Here is a 17919-nt window from a genome sequence, read left to right on the forward strand (position 1 = left end):
TTGCTTTAGGGTCACATCAGATATGGCAAAGTTTTCTCCTGCCTTTAATTTTTCTATTGAGGCATAACCGACATACAACATTATATGAGTTTCAGGTGAACAACATAATGACGTGATATTTGTACACACTGTAAGATGATCGCACGGTGAGTCTTGTTACTGTCCATCACCATGCACAGGAGGGGAACTTTTCAGATCTGCTCTCTTAGCAACTGTCAAATATGCAGTATAGTAATACTAACTGCAGTCACCTTGCTGCACAGCACACCCCCAGGGGTTACTTCTATCATAACGGCGAGTTGTGTCTTTCCACCTTCTTTACCCACGTTGGCATGCCCACCCCCACTGCTGGCAACCACCAATCTCTTTTCTGTATCTGTGGGCTTGGTTTTTGTTTTTTGTTTTAGATCCCGCATTTCCACATATAAGTGAGAGCACATGGTTTTTGACTATCTTTGTCTGACCTATTTCACTTGGCATGATGTCCTCAAGGTCCATCCATGTAATGACAAATGGCAAGACTTCATTCTTTTTATGGCTGAATAATATTCCATTGTGTGTTTGTGTACATATATATATATATATATATATATACACCACATTTTCTTTATCCATTGTTTTCACATTTTAAAATATGACATTAGTGACTAGTTTTAAACTTTGACAATAATCACGTGCAGCCCCACCCTCCAAACACAACACCTTGCCTCCTGCATAGTGGCTTCTGGCCCCTGAGGATGGGCACATATGTTTGAGGTAGGTCCAGTCATGGTATACAGGCTGTTTAAAATTTCATTTCCAGTTGGCCTCCTACCACAAGCACACCCACGGTCTTCGTGGTGATGGCTGTAATCGGCTGGGACCACCTCACACTCTCCGGGGCCAGGCTCTGTGAGCAGTGCACTCACGTGGGACTGACAGGTGTCCCTCTGGTTGCTGTTGCTGAGGACACACTGCAAGTCATACCTTCCACCTGCTAAACTGTTGGCTTCTTCTGCAGTATTTCTTCGGGATAAAGTCCCCAAATAGAAGTACTGAGTCAACGAATGTGTCTGTTCATTTGTCCATTCACTGGACACTGGGCCCTGGGTGTTGGCACTTTCCTGAACCAGGTAAAGACAGGTATCGCCTCATGCAAACTGCATTCATTCCAGTTATCCACAGGAGGGGCTAGGTGCTTAGGGTGGCAAACACCTAAAAGGTTCAATTCTCAAGGGTGACCTATAAAATTGAGTGACCTGAGAGTGTGACTGCGTGAGGCGGGGCAGGCTGAGAGCTGCTCAGCTCCTCCGTGACGCTGTGGCTTACGCCCATCTCTAGAATCTGCAGTGGCAAAGGGGTATCACAGTTGCACGACAGCTTTGCCAGCACCGGGAGGCTTCACTTCAGAGTGGCGTGGGCTGCTGGGGTCGGGGGAGAGCAGGCCCGCCACCCCTGCAGACTCACCTGGCTGCCACGGCCCTCTCCGCGCCCTGCCGCAGCTCTCGGGCCTCTTCCTGCACCTGCTGGGGCTTAGTGAAATGCCCCATGAAGTTGAAATAGTCCTCCGCATAGGGCCGGTGAACATCTGCTGAATAGCTAATCCCCAGTTTCTGTAAGAACTCTTGGTACGTAATGTGCCCTCTCCCCTCCGTGTCGTAGCTTTAAAGACAAACAAACAGAACTCTGGTCAGTGGCGGCCAAGGGGAGGGGCTGCGGTTGTGTCAATATCAGCCCTGAACAGCCTATAGCCCTCACACTCTGCCCTGCAGACCTATAGCACCGGCCTCGCCGCGGGGTCAGAAACACAGAAACTCGAGTCTCACCCCAGACCAGATCAGAATCTGCTCCTAACACGGTCCCCTGGTGATCCACTGAAACCCACTGCTCCGATCAACAGGATGGTCACCACCCCCCCAACAAAGAGCAACCAGATTCGTCCACCTGTCAATCTGTTAGAAACACAGCTGTGACCACAGAAAATTAAAATCAGCCCCTCTGTGCATTCAGTGGTTTTTCAGTTGAGCAGCACCTACATGTGAGAGGACCTCTGCTCAGGTTTAGAAGAAAATCTGCCAAAAAGCGGATTCAGTCTTAGAAAGCGAATAACTGAACGCCACTCGATTCAAATTCCCCGTTTTCTCTTTGAAGAGATGCCAATTACATACAACCAACGAGAAGGACTAGTAAGGAAAACAAGATAAGAACTGTGCTATGTACCTTTTATGTCATTTTCTATTATTGGGATTTTTCTGAATTGTAATTCATTAAAAAGGCATAATGGAGGGTTTTTATCTCCCAACATTATTCAAATAGAATAGAATTACTTCAATAAAAAATCTTAAGGCAAATTGCCAATTTTCTTTAAAGAAAAAAAGCATTTATTTTTACGGCAAGATCTTGGTCCTCATCTAACCGATAAAGACGGCATTTGTGGAGGTGATTTTTCTGGGATGAACTCAAAGTTACGAGGACTGAGATAGTGTTTGAACAATGTCTCCGGCAGAATTCCCCATCAGGCTGGATGCCACGTGATGGAGCAGAAGTGCGGACGGCTTTCCCTCGTGAGGCAGAGCCCTCCCTCTGCTCGTTGGACGAGACGCCGAGGGCCTGCTGGGCCCCACACCTGCCTCCGCCACACCCAGGCCTTTGCAACCTTTTCACTGGAGTAACAATTAGGAAACCGTATTTATTCCCCCGACCTTCTTATCCTTTGGAGGGGGGCGGTGGAGGACGACAGGTGAGCAGGTTGGGCAAATGTTTTGTGCAGAGCACCTGGGAGCTGGACCACCGTCCATCCTTCCCCAAGGAGCCTGCAGGGCCCGGAGCCTCCCCGTCTCCCCTCCTTTCCTCTGCGCCCACGGGCCTGCCGCCTCCCCAGGCCGTGTGTCTGATGTTCACCTGCCTCACCAGCATCCGGGCCTGTTCGCACTAGGGACTCGGTCTTAGGAGGCGGGGAAATTCCTCTCCTGTGACTGGGGCAGACAGGGTGGCAATCTCTGAGCCCAACACCAGCCCAGGGGCCTCGAGACCCCGGTGAGGCCCTCACCCGCCCTGGGCTCAGCTTCCTTGCCTGCGAACCACCTGGGCGCTCCCAGGCCTGGCATCTCAGGTCAGTGCCCTGACTGCGTCCCCATCACAAGGACTTACGAGACACTTCACAACCTTTCCGTGTCTGTTATTAATACGACCACAGTGCTCGCAACCTCCCAAAGTACCATTCTACCGTTATTCAGTGAATTTTCTTTCTAAAACAAAACCAAGCGACCCACTCACAAAAGGAGGCCGTGGGGTCTCCAGCTCCCAAGGCCCGCACTGTGACGGCTCATGTTCCAGGCGGCACGGAGGGCCTGTGCCGCTAGCAAATGGCTTTTCCCACCGCTGGCGGGGAGACATCTGCGGGCAGCAGAGTTTGTTTCCATCAGAGAACCCAAAAAGGGGAAGGTTCCGTCTCCTGAGCTCCTAGAGTGATTCAAGGGCTGTGGGTCTCTCACTGAACTGCGCCGGGCCTGTTACTAGCCCTGTGCCACCAGAGTGATGCTGTGACATGACTCTGAGAAAAGATGCCCCTAGAACAAAGCTCCCCATGGGCTCCCCACTCTCACAGGAGGGCTCCCGGAAGGCCGTGCACCGACCACCACCTGACGAACAGCGCCTGGCTAGCCGTGCGCACCTTCTGGAACCTCTCTCTTCCTGTGCTCCCCCTCCCCCAGATCCCTCTGGGTGTGGTGAGGGTGGGGGGGTGAGCGCGTGGGGGCAGGGGGCCAGCCTGGTGCACGCTGCTGCTGCTGTTCGCCACCCAAAGGCTGGGCCACATCTGGCCTCTGACTCCACCTCTTCCGTGCCAAGTCTCCTCTCCCCGACTGAAGGCAAGTTTCTAGAGGAGAAACCTGGCCTTGTTTACGTCGCTGAACGAACTCACAGTTCTCAGCGGCACGCCGGGTCATCGTGAAGGACGCGTGCCCCCTGGGGAGGGCTGCTGCCCCGGCCTGGGATGCTCCAGAGATTCCCAACCACAAACTCTAAATCACGACACTTGAACTGAATGAAAAGCCACTTCTTAATTACTTCATTAATAAAGATCATAAACATTCTATTCTCATCTCAAAGGAACGGGAGACCAGATTGCACAATCGCAACTAAAATATTGTTATGAATGCGAATAATAAGAGAGTTAATTCAGCTTACATAACCTCGCCCTTCATGATATAATCCTTTTGTGTAACATTAAAAAAAAATCAACTTGCCTATAAAGGTTGAATTTTAAAACGGTTCGGCAACAGATGTGCCAGGAAAAATGTGCACATAAACAGAGGACCCATAAAAACTTGCATTTGCATATGGCAACGGCCACTAATTTATGATATAATCAGATTACTCGGCCCGTTTATCGCACACACAGCAATTCAGTCGTACACATGATTTGAATATGTTCACACCGATTGCTTTGCTGAGAAAGTCTTACTGCTTTTCGCTCAGTTTAAGCACTTGAGTCTTACGTGAACACCACTGAGCCCAGATTTAGAGGGTCTGGTGTAAGCCCCCCTGACAAGCCAGGCCGGGCGGCAGAGGGAGACGTGGCCTCGTGCAGCTCGGGACACGAAGGATTCTCTCGGGGGCCATCTGCCAGGGTGATCTGATGGCTCAAATCGCTGTCCTTCAGAGTACACTGTGTCCAGCTGCCCGAGGGGGTGGTACCCAATGGGCACATTCAGAAAATCCTGGTGGAATCACAGATTAAACACCATCTGCTCCAGTCCCCACCCGGGGTCGTAATTCTGCCCCTACGCTCCCCAGTAGGCTGGGGGTAAAGCCACACCAGAGATGGGAAACCCACTCCTTCCCAGACTGCCCCGTGGAGCTCTAGCGTTTCAGTCACTAACACATCCTTCACGTGGAGCTAAGGGCCTGCCCCGCAGTCCTCGCCGAGCTGAGCCCTCCTCACGCTCAGCTCTTCCAGCTCAGCCCCTACTGTCCCATTCTGCCCTCTCCCTTCTGAACTGTTCATTCAGCCTCTTCAAGCCCTTTCCCATCTCGAGGCGCCCCTTGTCCAGGTGTTCCCCCCGCATGGCACCTGGTAGGCTCCCTCTAGACACTGCTGTGGCTGAGCCGAGAGCGATGACCTGACTTCATGTGAAAGCTATGAGTCTTCTTCACACGAGCTGATGCCCATGCAACACAGGCTTTTAAAGACTTTAACACAGTCTTTTCTTTCTGTGTTGAAATACTAGTATACAGTTTACCTACCAAAAAAGACATGTGCACACACTGGGCATTTTCTCCAAATCGTCCCATCAAGTGTGCCTGGCCGGCTGGCTGCACACGCTGGCCATCGACACTGAAGTTCCCCAGACCCCTGCTTTCCTACACATTTTGATAGCACACCGTCTTCGTAGTTTTTCAGGAAAGTTGGTTTCAGATCCAAAATAGCTGAGTTCTATCCAATGAACGAGGCCTCATAAGGGGCTCAGAACACTGAGCACCCCGAAGGGATGCCCTGGTCCTGGTGTTCCCTGTGCCCGGCAGGCCTTGGGTCTCAGGATGCTGCTGATACAGGCAGCATGCTTCCTCTCCTCCCGGGGACCTCCCACTCCCCTGCTCGGGGCCTCCTGCTCACTGGGATGTCCTTTCCCCAGCTCCGCTATTAACTGTTTATTAAGACTCAACTCAGGCATCGCATCTCCTGGGGGCCCCTCCCTGAACCCCCACAGCCCGGGCTGCCCGGCTCCTTCCGGCACGCTGCTGTTGTCACCCACATTTGCATGTTTGTCTTCCTGGGGCGTTGTGAGCAACCAGAGGGTGGGGGCTGTCCTCAGCTCTGCAACCCCAGAATCTAGCACAGGGCTGCAGCTTACAAAGTTTCCAAAAATTCCTACTTCATGATTGCTCAGATGAATGAATGAATGAATATGCTTTTATTTTGTAACTTATTCTCAGCGATCTCTCCAAAACCAAACACGCGTTGCTCCTGAAATCTCTTGCTAAAAGATCCAGACCTGCTTAGTTAGCAGGTTTCCTTTCACAACAGGCCAGAATCTTTTGTACTTTTAACCCTCACTGAGCCAGGCTCACTCAACATGCATGCTCCCCCAACTCTGTCCAGCCCCATGCAGTGAGCCGGCGCCACGGGCTGTGGGCAGAAATGTCACTCCTGAGCTGAAGCCCGCCAAGCCTGTGGGTGGTCCTGCCTGATCTCCAAGAAATACCCAGTCTCCCTTCGCGCTTCAGTCCCTGCTGGGGAGCAATTTCCTGATCTCTGGGTAACCCCCAACCCTGTTCTTCCAGCCCAAGGGGGGCACAGCCTCCTGGCCTCTGAGTAACAACACAGTCCCCCTCAGACTCCTGGTCCTCCTGACAGCTTTGTAATCAGCCTCTGCATTAAGTCCCCCTTGACTGTAAATATTAGAGTGGTTTCTGCTGTCCTGCCCAGATGCTGGTAGATAAATTCCTGGAGTTTCCGCTCTCTACAATGCCCCTCTTCCCACCTCCCTCGAGGTACTTCCATCATGAGTCCCCCATCTCCGTTTCTTTTCCCCCTGGACACACACCCGGATTACTTCTCCCAGCCTCCCAGCAGGGGGCGTGGCCACATGAAGGGATTCTTACTGCGGTTTCCAGGCCTGGTCCCTACAAAGCTGACCAGACAGTCCTCAGCGCTCTTTCCCCTGCTCTGTGGGTAGACAACAAAAGATCCAGGGGCTGGTGGACTCCTGGTCCCTGAATGACTGTGGGCAGAGCTCCCCGACAGCCACACTAAATTGTCACATTGTTATCTGGGCAAGCCCATGGGATGTCGTCCTCGTTTGTTACACAGCTAGCCCACCCTGACCCATACATCACTTGAGCTAACTTAGCAGAGTGAGGCACAGAGAAGTTAAGTAAGAGGCCACACAGCTGTAAGGGGTGGAGGCAGCAGTCATGACCAGACATCTGGCTGCAGAACTCCAACCGCTCACTGTCCACGAAGTACAGCCTACTAAACAAAAGTAGGCAAAATTCTGATCTCAAACAGTTTTCAGCAAAGAGTAGACATTAGTGCATTTAAAAACGTTAATACACATATAAAGAAACTTTAGCCAAAAGCCAAACAGTGAGTGCCTCCCTTCCACAAAAATGGACACGGTCCTCTGCGCCCCCTTCAGGAAGAGAGCTACGTACGCATGCTCTCCCCACAGGGACCTCTGATTCCCACTTTTCTCATTTCTGTGGCCTGCAGCCTGTCCCGTCCCTCCCTGATGGAGACCACAGTCTCCCGATGCCCACCCCCTTCATCCCTTCTCTGAATTGCTTCCTGACTCGTCGTCCTAAACCATGGCTTGATCCACACCACAGCCCCACTCAAACTTCGCTGGTCCTGAATGCCTCGTTAACATCGCCAGAGGAGAGGGCTGCAGCCACGTAACTGGCCTCCCCTTTCCCCTTCTCGGCCTGGGGCCTAGCTTGGAGAACGCCTCATCCACTGCCCCATGTGTCAGGCAGTCCTCCTGCCCCACCCTGACCCTTGGAATGATTTCAGTATCACTCCTACCACGACGGCCTCCTGCTCCGCCATGGCCCCCTGGCACTCCTGTTCTCATCTCCCGTTCCACTTGACCTGATCTATGTCCTGGCATTTGTAACAGTTGACGCTGCACCCCAGTATCTGGGTGGATGCTTCCTGCCCCCCAACAGCTCCCTAAGCATCAGGATCACACAGTCAGCTCCGCATCGTCCAAAAGGTCTACACAGTGAGAGCTCCATGCACTCGCCTGCTGTACCCCAACTTTCTGATCACTCAGATGGACCCACTCATTCAGTCCATCAAAAAGGACAGAGGATGGGGAGACCAAACTGGCCCTGTGTTGGAACTGATTTAAAAAAAAATAAGGATTTGGTAGGAACTTCAAGTTGCTTTTCTAAATTAGACACAAAACAGCCCACCTAATTCTAAACTCGGCCAACATTCCAGCCTTCCACTCTGAACAGATGAAAAGCTGAAAAATTTCCTGAACGGCTTCGTGAGCTGGCCCCTGAGAGGATATACAATGCCGGTACGCCATCCTGGGGGAAGGCAAGTGGCAACTAACATGTAATGAAGAAAGAAGTAATTCAAAGACGGACCTGGAACTTGGAAATGGACGGCATCGCTAGTGCACCTGGGAACCTAGACACCTCCGCAGGGGCTGTCGTAACGGGGGCCTGGCTCAGAAACAGCTAAATCTAAAAGACGTTTTGAAACATGTGGCCGATGTTAGGTACTACTTTCAGTCTAAGACATCCTGGGGAAATGACTCCAAGTTGCCAGAAGTTTGATTATTTTCTCCCAACAAATGACTAATCTTCTAAAACAGTTGTGCAGCACTGATTTCCATCTGCGGGCAGCGGGGAGACTGCTTTCCCCTTTACCCAGAGCAGGTGTGTCCGCGCAGCTGGTCATATTAGGGGTAAGCCCTCGGAGAGTGGCTTAGTTCTCTGAAACTAAGTAAAAGGGCGTGGGCAAATTCCTGGGTCCTTGGAAACGCAAATCTCTCGAGTCTAACGTTGGTGAGACACATTCACTGGGTCACTGTGCTCCTGAAGGCCACCTGCTGGCCTGGTTGCTTTCTGTGGGGACCAGGACAGACAACAGAGGCCCCACCCTAGCCCTGAGCAGTGAGGAAAGTCTGGTGCTGAACTGGCCGCAGCGGGCAGGGCCTCCGGGAAGGGAAAGAGCCATCTTTGGATACCACTCACCTCATCCAGAGCTTCTCAAATTCCCTCGGCGTGAGCGGAATGTCAAAGCCATACAGCGCGTTCTTGATATCTCGTCGGCGAAGGATGCCGTTGCCCTCACTGTCAGTTTCTATAAAATTCTACAATGTTAGAAGACAGCCTTTAGTAACAGCTGAAATGTGCTCTGACGGTAAACAGGGTTTTCAATAATCAATATCTGGAACAATCTAAGACATTTTTCTCCCCATCTTCCTGCTTAATTACCTTTTTATCTACGTTCCAGATCCCCCCCCTCCCATTTGTCTAGGAAGGTGACAGAACAAAACACGAATAAGAATTACATCCTAGGAGGGGCTTGTTGCAGGGTAATGACTGGTCTCAGGTGTGTGGCCTGGATTCTTCTAGGGACCAACAACTTGGGATAAGGGTCAACCAAAAAAAAAAAAAAAAGAAAGAAGGAAAGAAAAAAAAGAAACAGAATAAGGGTCAACCAGAGCCTGGGCAGTGAGACTGTGGCCAACCCTGCTTTGAGGTCACCATCTCCATGATGCAGTGAATTGGGCCGCCTGGCTGTCAAAGGGGAAATGAGGGCTGTGGGGCTCCAGTTGTTACGACAAGATGTTGCGGTACTGTTGTAATATCCCTGAGTGGTGCAGAAGGTATCTGGGGATTTGTCAGGCATTTAAGAGGATCACAGAGCAGGTCGCGCAAGTCGCCGAGCACTGTCTTAAATTATTTCCAGATAAAAGCTCACTCCATCCTCCTTCTAACTACACCGCGAGAAAGATGCAACGGGCGCACCTCCCTCTACAGGCAGCATACCTCGCGGGGAAATGGAGAAACCCTCCCCGAGAGATCAGGAACAAGGTGAGAGTATCTCTGCTGCCTTCTACTCAGCCTTGTACTGGAGGTGTCAGCCCGTGTAGCTAAGCAAGTCAAAATCGTTAAAAGGCAGAACAACAGGGCAGGGAGAAATACAACCGTCATTATTCACAGATGACATAACTATGTATCTAGGAACACAAAGAATCCACAAATACAGTATTACGGTAAGAGAATTTAGCAAGAAATCTGGATTCTGTATCAATAGGCAAAATCATCCACATTTTCATATACCAGACACATAAAATGAATTTTTAGAAGTAATATTTACAATAGCATCAAAAATAGAAAGTCCTAGGAATAAATCTTACAAATGATTGTAAGAGTTCTATGAAGGAGAGTCCAAATTTTACTGAAAGATATTTTTAAAAGATCAAAATAAATGGAAATACACTATGTTTATTAATTGGAAGGCTCCAAATAGTAACAATGCCATTTCTCGCCAAACATCCCCAAAGCTTTTTTTTTCCTCTGTGGGACTTGAGAAACCAATTCAATAGTCAGACAGAGAAAGACAAAAACTGTATGATTGATTTCACCTATAAGTGGAATCTAAAAAACAAAACAAATGAACAAACATAATAAAACAGAAACAGAATTATAGATACAGAGAACAAACAGGTACACTTAAAAATGGCTGAAGTGGTAAATTTTAAGTTTCGTGTGTTTTACCGCAAATTTTTTAAAGCCACAGCACGTACAGCCTGCTGCGGTCTGCCCCCTGCTTGCCCTGCGCTGCTTGGCACTGAAACCACTGGTGTGCCCCATAGGTCTGATACGGCCACGCTGAACTATTCCTAGCCCCCACGATCCAGTCTGTCCCAAACATCCTTGCCTTGGTTCAGTCCTGACACCCTCCACACCCCCAGCACCCGGTCCAGCACCTGCTCATCTCTTAAGTGCCCTCTTCCTTTTGGGTACCACCATCATTCGCAAGCCTCTTTCATCGTAATACACACAGTTCTCTAGTGTTCTTATTGGTGTTTATACCATGAGTCTCTTGGGGGTGGAGACCGTGTCATTTTTTTTTTCTTTCTCATTGTGCCTTTAATACCTTGCAACAGTGCATAGTTAGCACACAGTAATGTTTGCTGGAAAAGCCAATAAACTTATTTTCCCAAAACACTTCAACAGAAACCAGCATATTAAACTGTCCCCAAATGGGACGAGTCCTACGTACTTCTGAGAATTCACCTGGAGCTGTCCCCCGCGGCACACGGCTGAGTGGCACGCGCCCTGTGACTCTGTTTGAAGATGAACAGATGACTAAATGGTGAATTCTTGTTCAAGTCCAAACGTGGTTTTACTGGAGAATACATCCTTTCTGATATTAGCAAGTCCTGTTTGGTGAGCTCCCAACAGAAATGCGGCAGAAGGGAGACACACTCCACCCCTGTGGTCACCTTTACCATCTGTAAATGCCGGGACCCAGAGATGAAGAGCAGGGGTGCGGGCGCCTGTGAGAACACCTGTCTCTGTCTCATCACCAGGCGGTCGGGCCGGATACTGCTAATCTTATTTCTGTGTCATACTTTCTGCCGGTTTAGAATTCAGAATGAATTCCTTCAGTGCTTTTCTCAAAATAAACTGGGAGAGTGACGGAGATGCCCAGTGGAATAATAACAGCCCGTGCAGGGTCTCTTAGTCCTGTGGGGTCCAGGAGAGGTGACACAGTGCTCAACGCTGGACCGAGCGCCTCCTCCCCCCGCCCCGCCCCCTCAAGACCCACTCTGCCTGCTATTCCTCTGGGACCCTCCGTATTTCCTCCCCTTCCCTCTTCGGGGATGAGGACTGCTGGGTGATGCCGTGGAATCCAGGTGTGGAGGAGGGAGAGCCCACAGTGTGGGCGAGGAAGCTGAGAGGGGCAGGCCGGGCAGGAAGGGAGGGCGCCCTGCTCAGTGCCATGGAGCCGGGGGGTGGAAGCATTTCAGGAAGGATGGACCGAATGAGGCAGAAACTAAGACCTTCGCAGCCTCCAGCCAGTTCCTGACCGCATCCCTCTTGTTAATAACCTGCCTTTGCTCCTTGACGGTCACCTCCCCTGGTCCATGAGCTCTGCTAGGCGGGAGCAGACAGATCTTGGTTACCACCAACCCCTCGGCACAAACCTATGCGCGGTCAGTTTGTGCTGATTAAATCAAGAAGGGGTTGGATGAAGCTGTGAGGGGCCCTGGAAGTGGCCCTTGGAGTCCCTGGGCCCACGGAGAGCAACGCCCAGAGCGGGACCAGAGTCAGCCGGCAGGGAGGGGCCTCTCGGTGAGGGAAGGAGGGAGGGAGGGCAGCTGAGAGGAGAGGCAGGCCGGGGAGAAGGGGGCTTCTGCTCGAATAGGTCAGGCCGCCGAAGTCTGAAGGCCAGAGGGAAGGGGGTGCGTGGCAGCCAGTGTCAGCCTCTGCCCGTCCCTGGCCCTGCTGCTCTGCACCGCGTGGGCCGTGGCTCACAGCCCAGAGTGCGCCCTGCACTCCTTGGCCAGGAGGGCCGCTCTGGAAGGCTGGCCTGGCCTCGGCCGGTCTGTGCAAGTTGCCGGCCTGGGCTGGCACAGACAACACTGTGAGGATGGGGGCCGGGGAGAGGCAGCCTCGGTGCTTAACAGGACTCGCAGGCGGGACTTGCCATGGGGCACAGGCCACGAGACAGCGAACACAGAAGCAAAGTGACCGAACGAAACAAAGTGGAGACAGTCTTCAAAACAAGGTAAAAATACTTCGGTAAGGCAGTTTATAAATACTTTGTAAAGTGACGCTATGGTGTCCGGGTTGCAGTATGAAGCGGCGACCCCACCTCCTAGATTCCAGGATGACCCGGGCTTGCCTTTCGGGTCCACTGTCCACTGTCACTGTTGGAGTGTGTCCACGTGGAGGGCATGTGCCTTCAAAATGTGCTTTCTACCATCTTGGCAGGACAGGAAGAAATACCTCCTTAAATAAAAGTAAGTATGATACCATCTTACATTTTTTCACTTGAATTTTTAATTCCTACCAAACCTGGGATAGAGCCAGGAATTTCTGTCCGTGTCACTCCTCCAATTACTTATTTTTCTAAAGATCAACTGACCTTGACTGAGAATTTCTTTTGAAAACATATTTTAAGACTAAAAGGAGCCACCAAATTGGGTATAAAAAGGTGCTTTCCCATCTCAGCGACTGGAATTAAACAGCTCAGTCATCCCGGTGATCTCAGAATACTGAAGCAGATCTCCTGTCCTTTTAAGGACATCACCATTGTCTTACCTTCGACAAGTCCGACCATCTGGTTTTGGCTTTGGTGACAAGGTGCTGGTGAGCCTGCTCACAGGCCAGCTCTGAATCTGCGACCTTCTGCTTTGGTCTTAAAAGAAAAAAAAATTATAAATAATTCTGTTTAAATTTAATGGACTCATTAATCTCCGCTACCCCAGTTTGTTTCAAAGATACCGTTAAAGTCTGTTACTCACATCTGGTCTAACTTAACTCTTAAAACACAGTCTTATTTCCCCAGCTGCACATTAGGGAAGTCTTCTTAAATTTTGTAAGTCCTTGTTTATTTCCAGATAAATGCTGTTCAACTTTTTCCCACAGTTCACAAAATAAAAAGGGCTTGCTTATTCTCCGAGGGTTAAAAAAAAAATAACATTGTCTTTGGTAGAAAACAACTAAAAACTTTAATTTCTGAAGGTACAAGGCGGAGTCATAACACAGACAGGTTCCGTCTCATCTCATGTTCCAAGACTGGGTTTGTGAGACGTAAAAGGATCAGAATTTTGTTTCCTCACAGACTGCTGGGCGCCGAAGGCACTTTTCAAAAGACTGTGGCAGGGCCACCGTGAGGCACAGTGATGTCAGTGGCTGAAGAAATTTGGGGTGTGCTGGGTTCTTCCACTCACTAAAGCAAATCAGGGGAGCGTGAAACCCTGTAAAAACCATTCGTGACTTCTTCCTCTCTGATTGCTTTGCTCGCAACTGCATTTACTCACAGGCGCGCTGGGTGAGGAGTGCGTCTGGCTGAGAGTGGGAAGGGGACACCTGACCCAGGCCCCACAGGGATCCTTGCATGAATTTCTCCTCAAGGGAACCCGTAAAACCAGGGTGGGGAGGACAGCAAACAAGCCCTAGCCCGCCCTTTTAAAGAAATATTATTTACGTTCCAATGTTCCTTATTAAGGAAAAAAAATCTAGTCAACCAGCAGGCTGCCAGGTGAGAAAATGCAGGAGTTTGTATTTTCCAGACCACGGCGGTCAAGGGCGTACGTGATCCCCAAGACGTGATGCTTTGCATCCGACCCTCTGTGTGTGACACCGGGAGGGGAGCCCTGTGTGGGTTTGTGGCCTCCGTGAGCTCCGTGACCCGTCGGGCTGCAACTGTCGGTCACCTGCCATGAAGGATCTGAGTTTTCTTAGCAACGCTGGCATTGCTACCCCACTTCGCAAAAGGGGATGCTGTGGTTTAGAGAGGTTGGGTAGGCAGCCAAAACTGCAACGTCAGTACCAGGGGTCCTGGCCCTCAAACTCGGGGCCCTCTGATGGCAGAGGCCAGCCTTTCTCCCTACCATTTTCATTCCACCTACATCTCCAGTTCTGTACCCACCCCCCTCTAACTTCACTCCTCGGAGGAAAGGATCCGTTAGACGGTACATTTCATGGAGGTGAGGCCGCCTTTGGTTCTTAAGCGCTGAGGATCTTCTCAGTTTACGTTTCTATTTCAGTTCAACAAATGCAGTCTTGCCTGAGCGCTGACGGAGCGCCAGGCACCGTGCGCGGCCCTGGAGGGTGAAGCCTGCCGCCTCCGCCTGCCGGAGGACATTCCTCCGCCACCCCACAGTTAAAGCAGACAGCAAGCCCGGGAACAGCAACCAGAACCAACCAATCAGGAGGTAACAGCTGCTCTTCGTGGGCCTCCTCCTTCACTTCCCTTCTAAGAAACGGTGGGGCTCTCAGACAGCGATCCTGGACACCCCTCAAATTCCCTGATGACCGACAGAGCTCAGTAACCCCTGGTCACTGAGAATGTGGCGGCTCTCCTGACCCCAGAAACCCGCACTGTGCTGTTGACCCGTGTGTCACGTAGAAAGGGTCTTGTTCAGAGCAACGCTTCCTTGGTGAATTACACGAACTGTGGTTTGGAAAACAAAAATTCTCGCATTTCCTCAGTGGGCAGGGGCTGAGGGCCCGCTGCAGACTGGGCAGGATCTCCTCCCTCTTCCCATGCTGCTGCTGACGTGGACCAGACAGGGTCGTGCCTGTTTTGTTTCCTCCCCAGGCAGGTGACAGCCCATGGGGGACCCAGGTGAACTGTGGCTGGCACACCTCCCCTGATTGAGCCTCCCCCATCTTGATTCACCAGGGGCTTCTGTCTTGGGGTGTTTTGTTGCCTACTCTGCTACATGTGACCCTGTTAACCATCTCTGTCTTCTCCAGTCGCCTTTGTGACGCTGCAGTTTAAATGACACCCTGGGTGGGAACACCCTCCCCAGGGCCCAGCGAACATGCGCCCCGAGTCAGTGAGGCTTTCCCGCTCTGCCTGCCCCCCGCCCTCGATGACTCCTCCTTTCTCTTCCCACCCAAAGTTTACTAACTCTCCTGAGAGGTCACCCTTCTCATGTCCCCAGCTCCCACCCCGACGCTGCTTACCACACCTCTGTACCACCAGCACGGTAACCTCACCTGCTCCTCCGTTCCAACTCTCTCCAACTGCCTACCGGACCTCACAGAATCATGGAATTTCAAGGGTGGGAAGGGATCCAAAGATCAAGTGGTCTCCTCCCCTACTGCTCCTTTACCACTAAGGCTTTGGAGGGTTGGGAGGATGATGTTGCACAGTCACAACTACTGCCTTAAAGGACTGTAGATCCTAATGATGCACAGTTCCCTGCCTTCACCGTCAGGGTCCTCCTAAATCCACCTGTACCCAGAGGACTCACCTGGACTTCCCCTAAGAGGATGGCAGTCCTGAGAGGCATGTTCTATCTCTGCAAAGTCAACTCACTATCAAACTGATCTCACTATCTAAACATGTATCCTCAACTCCACATCTCCTCTCGGCCATAAGGCGTGGTTAGTTTCCTTAGTGGCCCATGCTCAAATCAGGGACTTCTACTGATTTCCCATTCATTCCCCCCCCCCCACGTCCCATTTCACATCCTTGTCTCCTCTAGAGAGATCAGAAGGGTTTTCTATGGCCTTTTCCAGAAGCTACTTATTTCCTCTCCTACTGCCTGCCTCTTTAGAGCTTGACAAGATCCCGCCTTCCCACCAGCCAGTCTGTCAGTCACAGACACATATGAACTCTTACTACGTGCTGCTCCAGGTCCTACAACCACAGTGATGAGCAAGGCGGACAGAACCCGTGTCCTCAAGGAGCTCATCCTGTGATGGTGGGAACGTGCAGTAAACACATGAAAAATAAGCAAACCAAACAACTTCAGATACTGAATGTGACCAAGAGTGAAGAACCAAGGCAGGGTTGGGGGCACTTTGGCTAAGAAGGCCAGAGAGCGATTCCCTGAGACACGCATGATGCAGAGGTGCTGTGTGATCTTGGGGAACAGTATTCCAGGCAGGGCAAGAGTCCTGAGATGTGCTTTCAGTCCCAGTTAAGGTGGAGTGGGCCAAGTTCATCCTCTCTCTTTCGCTGATTACTTCTAAAAACTCCAGAGAGGATACAAAGAGTAACTCTCTGAGGACACTAAACAGTGAGTAACAGGAGGATGATGGAGAGGGAAGTCAAAACCTGAAGAATGACTTACACAGTGATGAGTTTCACTGGGTTTTTTTCCTCCCATGTTCACAGCTTAAGGACTGCTTAAGGGCAGCCCTAATTCTGGAACTGTGCAGTGGATGTGGACAGAGAAAGACCCCAAAGAAAGCCTACTCTTTTGACCAAAGAACTACACAGGTGAGACCCTGAAGTACAAAGAGTATGGGGGGGTCCCCCATTTTGTCTCTTTTTATTGCCCAATTCCCTATCTGAGGGAAGCCCAGTTACAAAGCTGCACTCCTGTGATGGTGCCAGCAATGGTATTGGCCCAGTCAGTACCCAAAGCTGAAATTCTTCTCTCTAATCAGAGGAAATGGTAAAAGGGGTCCCTGCGTTCAAGGTGGCTTGGAGGAATCCCCATTATTTTCTCTCTCTCTTTTTTTCTTTAATCGTGTTGCCTGGGAGGTGGACCCAGTCATGAGAAGCACTCAACAGCACAGACAGACTAAGACCTAGGATTTTTCAACCAGAAGACCAAAAACAGGGCCTCCTGGGTGCTGGAGTGTGTGGGGAGAAATCACAGAGAGGAGAGAGCCTGAAAAAGGGATGCCCAGATGCAGAGAAGCTCCAGGGGCACCTCTGACGTGCACGTATGTGAAGCTAACCCAAAGCAGCACAGCGAACGCTTTGAGAACTTGACTACAGCGCAGTTAAGACGGGCTCCTGGGTGCGGCACTCGTGGGCTGACCGGATAGGGCGACAATGGCTTTGAACACTAAACTGACATGGAAACCATGGGAGGCAGGTCGGGACTTGTGTTCTGAAACTAACTGGACTGACTGCCTGCTTTAAAAGTAAATAAATAAATCAGTACACTGTCAGGGATTTGAACAGGACCAGCGTGTCACAATAGAATACTAAACCTGTCCATGATACAGTCCAAAATTACTCAGGATACCAAGAACGAGAAAAATCTCCACAATTTTCAAGATAAAAGACAACAGGCACCACCTCCAAGATAACCCAGATGTTGAAACGATCGTATTTTAAAGCTGCTGTTATAACCATAACTAAGAGTAAACATCCTTGAAATAAATGGAAAGACAAGTTCTGAGCAAAGAAGTAGTTTAACAAAGAACCAAGTGGAAACTTCAGAAATGGAAAATACAACAACTGAAATAAAATTTTCACTGGATTGGCTCAATGACAGAATAGAGATGACAGAGGAGTGAGTCAGTGAGCTTGATAACAGATGACTAGAAATTATCTAATCTGATCAACAGAAAAAAAAAATATCCCCAACTTTACAGATTCAAGAAGTTCAGCAAACCTCAAAAACATAAACTCAAAGAAAATCACGCTCAAAACACATCAAACAAAAACTACTGAAAACCAAAGATAAAATATGTTGAAAGCAACCTGAGAAAAATGACACATTACATACAGGGGAATTACCATTTGGATGATGGCAGATACCTCACCACACACCATGGAGGCCAGAAGACAATGGAACAACATCTGAAAAGTGATCAACAAAAGAACTGTCAACCCAGAATTCTCTATCCAGCAAAATCAATCAATCAATCAATCAATCAATCAATCAAATCAAATCAAATCTGATAGGAATGAAGGAGCAATGAAGATATTCTTAATGAAGGAAAATTAAGGTAATTTGTCTCCAGTGGACCTTCTCTAAA

At 50.2% G+C, this 17919-nt stretch overlaps 1 protein-coding gene across 1 annotated transcript in view; it reads right to left on the reverse strand.

Annotated features, from left to right (window-relative positions):
* EFCAB6 (EF-hand calcium binding domain 6) overlaps positions 1-17919 on the reverse strand; it is a 207689-nt gene that overhangs the window by 48551 nt on the left and 141219 nt on the right. Inside the window, 3 exon segments of the mRNA XM_032492388.1 lie at positions 1447-1641; positions 8692-8810; positions 12781-12877. Of these exon segments, the coding sequence (XP_032348279.1) occupies positions 1447-1641; positions 8692-8810; positions 12781-12877 (411 nt within the window).

This window comes from Camelus ferus, chromosome 12 (genome assembly GCF_009834535.1).
Source record: "Camelus ferus isolate YT-003-E chromosome 12, BCGSAC_Cfer_1.0, whole genome shotgun sequence".
Taxonomy (NCBI): domain Eukaryota; kingdom Metazoa; phylum Chordata; class Mammalia; order Artiodactyla; family Camelidae; genus Camelus; species Camelus ferus.